Source organism: Frankliniella occidentalis, unplaced genomic scaffold (assembly GCF_000697945.3).
Source record: "Frankliniella occidentalis isolate FOCC.00 unplaced genomic scaffold, Focc_3.1 Scaffold13, whole genome shotgun sequence".
In the NCBI taxonomy this organism is placed as follows: domain Eukaryota; kingdom Metazoa; phylum Arthropoda; class Insecta; order Thysanoptera; family Thripidae; genus Frankliniella; species Frankliniella occidentalis.
Window position 1 is genome coordinate 1,560,652 of NW_026267143.1, and position 13,204 is coordinate 1,573,855.

General features: G+C 54.0%; 3 protein-coding genes across 3 annotated transcripts in view; 1 reads left to right on the forward strand and 2 right to left on the reverse strand.

The window, feature by feature from the left end:
• The window catches only part of LOC113217635 (neurobeachin-like protein 1), a 346,454-nt gene that overhangs the window by 8,086 nt on the left and 325,164 nt on the right, over positions 1-13,204 (forward strand). The window contains 8 exon segments of the mRNA XM_052263605.1: positions 1-51; positions 134-332; positions 478-861; positions 932-1,291; positions 1,293-1,561; positions 3,563-3,947; positions 4,143-4,301; positions 4,447-4,634. Of these exon segments, the coding sequence (XP_052119565.1) occupies positions 1-51; positions 134-332; positions 478-861; positions 932-1,291; positions 1,293-1,561; positions 3,563-3,947; positions 4,143-4,301; positions 4,447-4,634 (1,995 nt within the window).
• Positions 1,555-3,168, reverse strand: LOC113217657 (uncharacterized). The gene is made up of 5 exons (XM_026437646.2): positions 3,020-3,168; positions 2,746-2,914; positions 2,494-2,652; positions 2,287-2,418; positions 1,555-2,199 (listed from the first exon to the last, which is right to left on the reverse strand). The coding sequence occupies exons 2-5, from the start codon at positions 2,884-2,886 to the stop codon at positions 1,627-1,629; spliced, it is 1,005 nt and encodes a 334-aa protein (XP_026293431.1). The 5' UTR covers positions 2,887-2,914; positions 3,020-3,168; the 3' UTR covers positions 1,555-1,626.
• The window catches only part of LOC113217654 (adhesive plaque matrix protein-like), a 15,282-nt gene continuing 7,735 nt past the window's right edge, over positions 5,658-13,204 (reverse strand). The window contains exon 2 of the mRNA XM_026437642.2: positions 5,658-8,579. Coding sequence (XP_026293427.2) covers positions 6,324-8,579 — 2,256 coding nt within the window. The 3' untranslated portion in view covers positions 5,658-6,323. The remainder of the gene's footprint in view (positions 8,580-13,204) is intronic.

Genomic DNA, 13,204 nt, shown 5'->3' on the forward strand with positions numbered 1-13,204 from the left:
CTGCTCATCGACCGCAAGTTCAGCATGGACCTCAAGCAGAAGGTCCTCAAAGTAAGTGGCTTCGACGACAACACACACTTTCTGGAACCCACATAACCGCTAGATCCTCTTTAACGCTTGTGTGCTCTTCCAGCTGACCTCGGTGCTGCTCAGGACCGACAGGGTGTACGACATGCACAAGAAGCGCTTGCGCCTGCAGGACTCCTCGACCGTGCTCGCCGGGCTTGTCGGCGGCGGCGTGGGCATGTACCCGGGCCTCATAGCGCTCCTGGGCGACCAGAAGCTCTCCATGGAGGTGGCAGCCATGCTGCTGGACCAAGTACTTCTGACCGGTAAGTAATCAAAAAAAACAAATCAAAACTATTTCAATTTAAGAAGTTTGACAGTTTTTATTTTACACTTAAAATACTATGCAATGTACAAAACAATCTATTTCAACACTTAAAATTTAATCAAAAATTATTTGGACGGTTGCAGAGACGGCCGCGAGCTACGCGGGCGCCCTGTCGCTGCTGCACGCGCTGTCGCTGGCCGAGCTGGACATCAAGGTGGAGGTGGCGCGCAAGGTGCTCACGACGCTCTTCATGCGGCCGGGCGCCCCGGGCGCCGTGGCGCGCCAGGTGGGCTGGCAGGACTGCGTGTCCAGGCTGCTCGTCAAGCGGCCCATCTCCACGGCGCCGACCTCGGCCGCCGAGGACTCCTCGCTGCCCGACCTCATGACGTTCGACGAGGACGCGTTCGAGCTGGACGGCGGCGCGACGGCCAGCTCGCTCATCCACCGCTCGCACTCGCCCTCGTCCGTCTCCAGGATCTCGGCGTCCGTCTCTGACGCCGCCTCCGTCCTCGAGAGCGAGATCAAAGGTGTGTGTTTTTCTGTGTCGGTGTTCTCGGCTTCCTGTTCTCCTCTAACGACGGCGTCCTGGTCCAACAGACGTGGCCGAGTCGGTGACGCTCGCCATCGGGGACAACATCCAGTACGCGGCCGACAACATCAGCTCGTTCATGGGCTCGGCCTACTCCGTGTTCCGCCAGAAGACGGTGGAGATGCAGGAGAGCCTGGAGGGGCTGGGCGAGAGCGCCGTGCACCGCCTCAAGCACAACGGGGCCGGCGCCGTGCGCAGCGGCTCGTCCCTCAGCGAGCGGCCCTCGGTGGACTCGGCCAGCCCCGGCACCCGCTCCCGGTCGAGCAGCAGCTCCGAGGACGTGTCGTCGGCGGCCGCGGAGAGCAGCAGGGCCTCGCTGTCCGTGACGGACGGCGCGGCGCAGTCCCAGGACGGCGGCGGCGGCGGCGGCGGACGTGTCGTCGGCGGCCGCGGAGAGCAGCAGGGCCTCGCTGTCCGTGACGGACGGCGCGGCGCAGTCCCAGGACGGCGGCGGCGGCGGCGGCGGCGCGGGCGGCGACAGCGACACGGAGGAGCAGCGGGAGGCGCTGCGCCAGTGGGTGGCGCTGGACGCGGACCGCCAGGGCGACCGCGAGGAGGACCTCTGCTACCTCGTGCTCAACATCCTCTTCACCGTGCTGTGGCGCGGCGTGGAGACGGGCAGCCGCGACTGCTGGCGGGTGAGTGCCGGTGTGGAAACACATTCTCGAAAGTTCTGAATTTGAGTGCCTTTGAAAAGACTAATCTATGACGGGGTATATGGAGTAAGTTTCTTTTTTTGCTTTTGACCGGTTTTGCGCTGCAATACTTGAAGCAAATCAAAGCAGTGGTAGCACCTATACTTCCTTATAGGGTAAACTAGCAACTCACACTGCAGAGCTCTAAATGTCTCAGTGTACCTTGTCTCTTTGTATGGATTTGAGTCTACGGCAGCATAATCAATAGCTGACCATACATGTTTATATTCTTCTTGTGGCACACCACAACATATTTCAAATTCACTACTAAAATCTATCAATTGAACAATCCTATTAACAAAATAAGTTATGCGGTTAGCTTGTAAACATTTAGGTGGTAGAGCGTTTGGCATGTGTTTAGTAATAGGAAACTCCCTGCAATGCACTTTCATCTGCACACTTCCATCACAACGAAAAGTAAGCTGGCGTTGGGTTACTTTATCTGCTGTTCTCGACAAACGTAGAACGTGAAGTTCGTTTTCTTGCACCAGACTAACCCAGTTTGGTTTTAAGAAACTTTCTAATTTTATCTTGACCTGCTTTAGCAATGGTTGGTAATCTATTACGGTGTCTGTGTCACTCTGTTAAAAGAGAAAAATCCCTGTTATGTCATTTGGTGAGGAGAACATGAACAGCGTACTCCCTGTAGGCACTTAGTAGGTACTTACACTTGGTAATTTAAAACTTGCGGCAGATGGTAACACAGATATTGTTGGATCTTCTTTAAGAGACTTAACAGGGTCACAACAAAGTGTGTCAAAAGACGCAGGATTTTTCAGTTGGAATGTGTCATGATCTTCCTACAAAAGTGAAGTATTAATTTAATATGAGAAAGTTCATTGCTTTCCTGGAAAGTTGAAGAAAATTCAAATTACTATTTTGATAACTGCAAGAGGGTCTGTTGAATCCACAGAATTTGATGAGGGTTCAGCATCAGGCATTGAAATGTCATCTACAAAATTAATGTGTAAATCGTCAGGTGCAGATCCAGTACACTGCGGATTGCTATCATCTTTTTGACTCTGTGAAGCATTCTGGATAACAAGAAACGGAAATCATCATCACTAAAAATTGAATATTAATCTCACATAGTTCCAAGAGTTATTATCTGTATTCAAGCAACTTACTGTAACAGTACCAAGTACATCTCCAAAACTTTGATCTGTCGTGCCTGAAGAATTCGTTAGAGCCCCACATTCCCCTTGTAGTGGTTGAGCAGTTCCTTTTTTCGGGTTCGTGAACCGCTTTCGTACACTACATTTTGGCATCTTGGTAAATACTGCTTAATGCACACAACTGTTATCAAAACACAAGAGGTTAAAAGGAAAATGATTCAAAGTAAACCCCTAAATACTTGTGGGATGACAGCAAAACAGAACCACCATGCTTAAAAATACTTACAAGCCTATTCTAAATTAATGAGGCACATGGGCAGGAAAAATTACTTGCGCACAACAATGCATTCCATCAACTTCTGTCAGCCTCCTAACGAGGATGGGTGCGAGAGAGGGAAGAGGAGAGGTTGAGGTTAGGAAGGTTTAGTGGAGGGGGAAGGGGTGGCCATGGCCATGGGGCGCGAAGTTCAAACCATGGCGCGGGGCGCGGGCTGGTTCTGCTGATCTGGGTGGTCTGTTTACATTTTTACGACTCACTCAAACTTAAAATTCGTAGCGAAAAAAAGAATAAAATCTTTAATACGATAAATTCAAATTTTAACTCACATAAGAAATCTTTCGAGTCTAAAACATTTTCTCACCTCAGCCGTCGCGTCATGGAAAATGTCTATCTAGTTAGGAGCTCGATCTGGATCTTGACAGCTCCTTACAAACAGAAACCAGTAAATATCAAGGGAGATTAAACCAAATAGGAACGTCCGGTTTCAATATTCTTTAAAAGTGTGTATGTGTGTGTGTATTTATTATATTTTATTTTTTGCATGTGCAGGAGCGTGGACAAGTGATGGCTTGTATCAACCTGCTGGGACTCAACAACGAGCTGCACGGCTCACACCTGCAGCTCAAGCTGCGCCTGCTCGAGATGGGCGTGCAGGCGGCGCTCTCCGACCTGCGCGAGTCCGCATCCTCGTCGTCGGGCACCTCTGGCGGCGGCGGCGTCGGCTCAGCGTCGCCCCCACATGCGTCCGCCGCCGACAACGCGGCGCAGCTGCTGCGCTGGGTCTACGACCTGGTGGTCCTCGATCCCAACCCGGACTGCTCCAAGAAGGTGTCCACCAAGCTGCTCGACGGCGTGCTCGGCCTCCTCGACGCCCTGCTCGTCTTCCACGAGGGCCCTCAGGAGGAGTGGACCGAGATGGCCAAGCTTTCCTTCGGTATGGCTGCACATAATTCGTTTTAGGGCTTGTGTACTTTTTTACGCGGCTCCTTTTGTTACTTACCTGTCACTGCCTCCCACACACTCCATTATACAACCACGATCTCATATCAAGAGCCGTGTGAAAACTGTAATAAAAACTACTCCCTCTTAAAATATGAATTAATTGGGTTAACTATACTTGCTGTCCTAGGCGTGCTGCTGAGCTGCGCGGCGGGCCCCCAGCTGGACCTGTGCGCCATGGCCACGGCCAAGCTGCACGCATTGGTGCAGACCAGGCGCCAGGCCGCGCTCGAGGAGAGCGCCTACCTGCTGTTCGTGCTGGACGGCGTGGCCCAGGACGCCGTCAAAGGTAATCGCCGAGTGCAAGACCTTGGGTACCCCCCTCCTTAAGGTGTCATCTCTTACACCTTACCCCTCCCCACTTATTTGTCGCTACGACAGGGTGCGTCGCTTCTACTGTAACCCGCTTCGCCTGAAACATGTTTTTCTTTCAGCCGAGAACCAGGAGCACTACTCGTTCCTGATGCCGGTCGTGAGGGCGCTGGTGGAGAAGTTGTCGGCGCCGCTGTGCGTCCCTCAGTACTGCCTGGACCTGCCCTCCACCGCAGCCGGGCCCGTGTTCTTTGAGGAGTTCCAGAGCTACAGTCAGGGCGACCAGTGGCGGCAGTTTGTGGAGCAGCAGGTAAGGTCTGCGCCGCGCGAGGGCTTTGCTCGAGCTTTGCTGCAGGGCCTTCCCCCCTCCTGCCGCGCTACTCGCGCTACCCACCGGGGGGCTTTGCACTACGTTAGCCTCCTCGTGTGTAAACTCTCGAGACGTAAGGCATTTTGCTGACCGTGTCCCCCCCCCCCCCCCCGAGTGATCCCGTTCAGCGTTCTCTTACCCCAGTCTTTGTCGCACTCAGTGCCCCAGACGGGAGAGGGGAGGGGGCACGACTCATAAACTCTGTGCGAAATAACCTTGCGGATCTGAGAGGTCATTATTAGGAATGGTGGAGTGGAATTGAGTAAGACGATGGGTGGGGGGCTTTCAGTTCCCCGTTTTACTTTTTTATTCACGGGCCATCAAAAATGCATAATCCGAGAACGCGGTTTTTTGCCCCCACCTTCGCCGTCAGCGTGCTGCTTCCAGGTGTCTACTTTTTTCCAGTTGTCTACTTTTTTCCAGTGAACCAAGTGAGCGTACGTACGTACCAGCGTATCCCCCCTCCTCCCCACGCCCCATGCGAAAAAAGTGTCTCGGTCCCAGGGGTGTACTCCACGCCAACCCAGTTTATAAAGATGTTTCTCTCTCGCTCGCTCCAAGCCACGCCCAGCACCGCACACGAGGCATATTTTGGAGCACTCCCATGAGGCGGCCTCCCTGACAATGCTCATTGCCTCGGTGCGCCGCGTGGCGCCGCGTGGTGGGCAGTGGTGGGACGAGGAGCATCTGCCTGAGAAGGATTCCCGCACACACCGACTTTTAAAATTTAGAGCTCGCTACCGCCTTCTCAATGAGGGGAAAGTCATGTAACAACCTTCACTCCGAACTTCTTTCTGATTGCCATCGCAACACTACAGTTCTGCGCATTTGCTCTACGTGGCGTTTTTTTGTATTTTCTTGTGGGTAGTATCTCCTTTTCTTCTATTTTCCTCGCTTTTCTTTGCGTTTGACGAGGGAAAAGTTGAGGGAAAAGTGAGGGAAGGCGCATCTCAACTATTGATGTTGACAGTTTTTTCATATTTCATAGTTTATTTCATTTTTACTGTAGGATTTTCTTTTCAAAAAAACTCCGTTTTTGAAATACTAGCACAAAAGTGACAGCACTTTCTTTTGGACGTACCTCTAACAATAAATAAGACAGTCAACCTAATACTGTTTCCTAGGAACATTTTCACTCACCGTATCGCTCCAATCAAAGAGTAACATTGAAATTCATTTAGTTTTAGTCGCAGATTATCAACAGTACTCCTAATGCTGTCGGTTCCCCGGGGACCAAAGTGACTCGTCGCTGCGCCCAATGCGCAAACTTATTGTTAGGCAATTAAAACAATTAAAACAATAAATAAATAGCAATTGAAAAGGGCAAATTGAATAGAGAGGATTTCCACATTACCTCGCCGGCGGGAGGCGTATGTCAACAACACATTAACAATTCAACAACAAAAAAACAACAAAACAAAAACAAATAAAAGCAAAAGCAACAATAACTTATGAAACCAACAAGACACATCAGTTGTCACGGTCATGTCAAAACATTAAATTAATTTGTTCAAATAGTAATTTGTTTTGGTTTCGTTACGTAATAATTACAACAACAAAAATAAATAAATAATGAATGGGCCCGTGAGTGGCCCGCTCCCGTTCTGCTTTGTACTGATCTCATCCTATTCACCTCCGCGACTCCTCTGGGCTGGCACTGTCGTCCTGCTGCTCGTCCTCCTCTATCTCCTCCTCTGTGGCGTAGGACTCGCGGGCGTTGGGGTGTTGTTGCTGCTGCTGCTGCTGCTGCTGCTGGACGTGCGAGTACCTCGCGTTGGCCTGCTTCTGCTGCTGCGCGCGCTGCTGCAGCAGCATCTTGAGGTGCGCCTGGGTCGTGTCCTTCTTGCGGGAGGACGAGGACGGGTGCCGGTGCTTGGCCACCTTGCTGCCGTAGGCGTCGGGGTGGTGCGCGCCATGCTGGGAGCCTTGCTGGGAGCCCTGCTGGGAGCCCTGCTGGGAGCCCTGCTGGGCGGGCAGCGGGTCGTAGTAGTTGGGAGACAGCACGTCCGACTGCTGCTGCTGCTGTGGCTGTGTCTGCTGCTGATGCTGCTGTTGCTGCGGCTGCTGGCCGGGCTTGGCCTGCTTGCTCGAGTCGCCGTAGTACGCGTCCCAGTCCTGGGGGCTGAGGCCGCCGGACAGGTTGGGGGTCTGCTGCTGCGGCTGCTGCTGCTGCTGCTGGGACACATCGTTGGGCCCGGGAGCCACGCTCGGGACGTGGATGGGCGCCCCGGAGGAGGACGGCCCCGCCTGGGTGTGCACGCTGGCCGACACGGCGACGGACTTGTACGGCACGAAGCCGAACACCTCGGCGGGCGCCTGGAAGCTCTGCTCGGCCTGCTGCACGGCCTGCTGCACGCTGCCAGGCTGCACGTGCTGCGCGTGCACGGACGAGCCGGCCGTCTGGATGTCGCCGTAATGCTGGTACTGCTGCTGGTGCTGCGGCTGGTGCTGCTGCTGCTGCTGGTGCTGGTGCTGGTGCTGGTGCTGGTGCTGCGGCTGGTGCTTGTAGGCGCTGCTGCCGTAGTAGGCGGGCTTGCTGTAGCCCGAGCTGGCCGAGCTGGCCGAGCTGGCGGAGCCCTCGTAGTCGGGCGCGCGGTAGCCCGTGGTGAGGACGGCCTGCGCGGCGCCGTAGTGCTCGTCGGCGGGGGTGGCCGCCGTGCCGCCGGGGTTGTTGACGTTGATGTAGGAGGTGGCGGCGCCGCCGTGCGACACGGGCGACTTGAAGGACGAGCCGTCGTAGGGCGCGCGGTACGACGAGTAGGGCGACTTCTTGTACGAGTCGGGCTTGTAGTCGGGGCTGAGCGTGGCGCCGCCGCCGTGCGTGGGCAGCAGCGTGTACGAGATGGACGGCTGGATCTCGGTGCTGCCGTCGGGCTTGTACGACGCGCTCGCCTCCTGCTTGTACGAGGACGCGCCGCCGTACGGGCTGCCGCTGCTGCTCTCGTAGGAGGAGACGTCCTCGTAGGAGCCCACGCTGCCCCCGGCGGCCTCGGCCGAGGAGGTGGCGGCGGCCTGGTGCTTGTTGACGGGCGAGTACGACGGCGAGGGGGCGGGCTGCGCCAGCTCGCCGTACGAGTTCAGCAAGTGGCTGGAGGTGGACGGGTCCAAAGAGTACTCGCCCGACGACGGAGAGGACAGGCTAGGCGGCGAGGACGGCGCCGAGTACGACGGCTTGAAGGACTTGGTGGGCCCGTACACGGGCTTGGGTCCGCGGTACTTCGTCTTGCGGTACTTCGGTGGCTTGGAAGATTTGGGCGGGCCGTAGCTTGGCTTGGACTGCGACCCACTGAAGTCGGGACCCAGCGAGTACGTGGTCTTGGGTCGGTTGGACTTGGTGGGGCCAGCACTGCCCCGCGGGGGCGGTGGGTGCCCGTAGCCGGACTTGGACGGCCCGTAGCTTTGGCGGGTGGGCCTCTCGAACGCCGAGGACGCCTCGTAGCTGTCCAGGCTGTGGGCGCTGTGGGCGTGGCCGTGGCCCTTCCCCTTGCCCTTGGGCCCGTATACGGGCTTGGCTCGGTGCTTGTGGGGCCCGACGCTGTGGCCGAGACTGTGGCTGGACGGCGGCCCGTACCGGGGCTTGGAGCTGGGCCCGTGCGCAGCTCCGTGGCCTCCACTGTGGACCCCGCCGTGGCCTCCACCGTGGCCGTGCGGAGGCCCGTAGGCCGCGGCCTGCTTGGACGGGCGCAGGGCCCCGCCGGGAGGCCCGGGGCCGTAGTGGTGGCGCGGGGGCTGCGGGGGCTCGCGCCGTATCCGCGGCCCGTCCCGGGGCGTGGCCTCGCGCGGGCCGTGGTGCTCGCCGTGCCGCCCTTCTCGGGGACCCTCGCGCATCCGCAGGGGACCCTTGTCTGCCCGCACCGCGGCCAGGACGGCCAGCACAAGTGCGACCTGCAACAACAAAATGAAAAGTTTAGTCAGGTTTTTTGCTTTAGTTTATGCAACGGCTGAAACACACGTCGGTACGATCTAGCGCCATTTGCCGACTTTGGACCCCTTTTACTCGTTCTTAACCAACACATCAACATCTGCTTGGTGTTGGGGCGTGCGGGTATTGTTATCAGTATCGTGTAAATTTAGGGCCACCTGTTCGTTTCTTGAAACCAGTTTAACATTCCACTAAGGACAGTACTTGTTCTTTACGGTTTACACATAACTTTTTTTCCTCTGATTCGTTTGGACTTCGGGAGCACGCCGCCTGCGAGACTCAGGGTAGGCCACTCCGCAGTTCACGTATGCGCAGAATGCGAGATGTTGCCTACCCACTAGGCGCTATGAGAGCTTCTTGCATTGGCTGAACTTGGCAGGTTCGTTAGTGGTCGTTCAAACACTACGTGCCTTTGGTTGGGAGTGGGGGTGGGGGAGGGCTGGGCTACAAATAATGCGGGGACCCAAAATGATCAGGAACATCACATTGGAGTCCATAGAGACCCCACGATATTTGTACCCCAGGGTACATATGTTACAGGGTCTTACAAGCTGCAGTAATGGTCCCGTTCCATTTGGGGTCCCATAATGTTTGTACCCCCCTCCCCCCCTTCCTCGAAAAAAAAAAGAAAGACATGTAGTATTTGAACGACCCTCTAGTGGCAAAAATGACGGGCGCACTCGACCCCACCACAATAAGGCGCTAATTTAACTTAACCTCGTTTTGTATTTTTTGTGTGCGTTTTTCGTCGTTGTTTGCGTCTATCTGCATGCACTGGTATAGCTAATCCCTGGCGATGCCCAGGGAGCAGGCCTTTGCGGTGGGCCCCCTGGGCTGGCTGGCGCGGCGCTGCGCGGCTCGGCGCGGTGGCGGCGTTGCGTGCGCAGAGGGTCCGTCACGGCCGCCCGCGCGGCAGCAGCGTCAGCTCACCGCGGCGCCGCGACAGAGAAAGCCTTATACCACCGCCGGGCCGGGCCGGGCCGGGCCGGGCCGCGCGGGGCTAATTGACGAAAATTTCTCTTGTTAAGGAGAGATGATACGCTGCTCTGCTATTGTGCGTGCGTGCGCGCGCGCGCGCGTGAGTCACCGCCGCCGCGCCGGCACATAGCCCCGAAATAACGAGCCGAACGCCTCACGCCTCCCTCCTGTCACACCTGCCGGCTCGGCCGCCTCGTCAGTCATTACGAAGAGAATGTACACGCAAAGCACAACGTCGCGCGGACGACGCGTCTTTGTAATCAACGTGAAAAAGATCTTTATAAATTTGAATTAATTTTTTTTTGTAGTTAACAAATTACAAATTCTGAAAATTTTCATCAGGTCATTCTTCTTGCCCGTTGAAGAAAACCAAGTCCACAACACAAGCCGTGTATTAACTGGTCGTAACTACAGGCGTAGGAATTTATTGTAGGGGGGGGGGGTTAATGAGATGCTATTCATGCTATTCAAACTTTGTACAACTATACAAGGTTTTTCATGGAAAATTTTCCTGTAAAACCTACGAACAGTTTTCACGGCGAATAAAGTAGTATTCAGAGAAGAGAACTAAGGTAACTGAAGGAATGCAGCTTGGCTGTGCTCTGTTGCTGGTGTTATCCAACCCCTTGCCACTCCTCTTTCTCCTCAACCCCACGGGCGGGGCACGACCGCGGACAATGCGGCGACGGCGTCTGCTCCGCGCAAATAGTAATAATAACAGTAATAGTAATAATGATAGTAATGATGATGCGGCGATGCCGACTGCACACAATGATGCGTCCCTTATGCGCACGCCTGCCTGCGGCTGCCAGCGTCTCGGGACGCATTCCCCTCACAGCGTGGCAGGACGCTCGGCGGACCGGCTGGGCGCGCCTGGGGGTAGAGGCAACCCCGCCGCATCGGCGCCGCGGTCCGGCCGAGTGTGCTGGGAGGAGACGGACGAGGGGTGCCTGTTGCCACGACCCTGGCGATCGGCATCAGGATGACGTTTTCGTGGCACAACTTTCGAGAACCCCGGACCCTGCTCCGAACGGTGGTGGTTTCCCTTTTGGTTCCGTTTGGTTCTCGCGATGACGGCGCGCCAAAGAGAGGCGATGCCATCGCCGCATCGCGCTCTCTCGCTCCCAGTATCTTCCCCCTCCCTCTTTCCAGCAAGGTGCTAACTACTGTCACCTTCTCATCAGCCGCCAGAAATCAATTTCTCTCTGCCGGATCACTTCTTCAAGTGCGGAAAAAAAATTAGCGTCATTCGAAGAGTGCGGCGACGACGACGGCCGCTTGCAACATTATAGTTGATGTCGCCCCGGCCCGGCTGCCCGGCGGTGACACTGCGCGCGCGCGCGCGCGCGCGGCCCGCCGTGAGAATCACGCCCGTTATTACACTGATGGGAGCGCTCGATCATTTTCGAGTCCTGCGTCGAAAGTCACGAGGCCCTGGTTCTTGCCTCCTCCCTCCCCCTCTCGTTCTAACAGACTCTGCTCTCGTCATTTCGTGTGTCACACGATTTGATAACTTCTTACATTGTAAAAAAAACAGTTACAACATCCATAAAACTAAAACAAAAAAAGTTTCACGGCGTTTTGCAGCCGCTAAACCTGTTGCATATTGGTAAAATTCACAGTAAGAATACACAAAGATCATCTGCGTGAAAGTTACATAAAATTTAGATTCAATGATCCCATTTTTCTTTTTTGAAAAATTCTTTTTTTTTTTTTAAATGTTGAAAATTTTGCGAACATTTTATGCGGTGCTGCCGCGGAGAGAGGTGTGTAGCGCTGTGCCTTCTCCGCCCGTAGGGAACTCTGAGACCGATGATTGATGCCTTGTTCCGACACACGTCCCTCTCCTGCGAAGCGCCTCGGCACGCCACGGCAGGCCGGGCCGGGCACCCACTCAAGCAGCATACCTGATCTGATTGACGGTTATTTTTACACACCTGGTTGCCGTGCGGGCTGGCGCGGGCTGGCGCGGGCTGGCGCGGGCTGGCGCGCGGAGCCTCTGCCTCTCCAGCCCCTTTCCTCCCTCGCTCCGCACCCCCTCTCGTCGGCTCTCTCCCCTCCCACCCCTAGTTCCTGGTGTGGCTAGTCATTGCAGACGGCCCCTGATCGTCCTTTCGATTTCTCCGCTGCGTTGACCATCAACTCCGGACGGGGAAGAGGAGGGGGGCAATCCCTCGTCAACCTGGACACGTGTTTCTGAAAACCTCTTTATCTCGTATCAATAGTACCATAGTTCGGTAATTGCCATAAATAATTAATTAAACGAACATATCCCTACTGGAAGAAGTTCCTGAGTACATATGTCGACTTGTTAGACCAAGGTAGACTTAGGGTCGAGGGGTACACCACTCTTAAAAGTAGGTGTACGTGATTAAAAAAGTCAAGAAAAAAGTCAAGATAAAGTCAAAAAGTCATTTGAAAAGTCAAAAAAAGTCAAAAAGTCAAATAAAAAGTCAAAAAAGTCAAATAAAGTCAAAAAAAGTCAATGAAAGTCAATGAAAGTCAACGAGAAGTCGACGAAAAGTCGACGAGAAGTCAGAGAAAAGGCACTGAAAAAGTCAACAAAAAGTCAACATGCGAGTGAATATCTGCCTGTAAGAGGCCAAAAAGCTACGGAACTGTGATTGTATCAGAAAGTCCTAGATCACTGTCTTTTAAAGAGGGAGAGGGGTGGGTGGTGGGTGAAGTGAGAAAAATAAAATAATCGGAATTCATGGGATTTCTTTACCAAAAAACGTAAATACTGAAAATACCTTGCTTTTCTTACTTAGGGGGTGTACTCTGATGACGAATTTTCTTCTTATTCGATTCATGCTACAAATAGTACCAAAAAGTCTTGGAAAAACCTTATTACTAGCCCAAAAATCACATAAAATAAATTTGATCAAAAAGTCAAAAAAAAGTCAAATAAAAGTACAAAAAAAGTCAAAAAAAGTCAAAAAGTCACGGCCCAAAAAAATCGACTAAAAGTAGGTGTACGCCCAGAATCGGAGTGATGTACCCCTCGCTTAGGGTGGACCCCAACATCGTACTCCCAAGCTGGGAGGCTGATCGAGGTAGAAGGGGGAAGCGTCTCTACAGGTCCTCGACAGGGCCCTTTCATATTGCTATCATTTCGCTCTGGATTTTTATCTGTGACTACCTGCTACGTGTTCTAGCGCTTTTAATTTGACTTTATCAATTACAACCATCGCTTTCATCGGGCGATTTTTTTTCCGGGAATGATCTCTATTGTGTTTCTTGCGGAAGATTTGCCGCGGAGAACTTCACCGAAAAGAAAATGATGATCACGATAGTCTCTCTTTCTCCTTTTCTCCTGGCCACGCTGACCACACACATCATCATCAGTTTTGGGCAAACTCTTGGTTATTTAGAGCTACGCCAGTGAAAGTGCTGCTAGCTGCTCTACTTTGGTCGGCGCGCCCAAATACCTGGAGCGGCGTGTGCCGAGCGCTCTCAGAAGGGCACATTTCTCATGTGTTTTTACCCCGTGGTGTTTTCCCGCTGTCTCTAATTGTTACTAGGTGTGCGGTGGTACATGGCTATAAGGGTTTTCCAGAGGTCAACGTACGCCAGTACGATAGTGCACTTTACCAGCGCCGTTTACCCC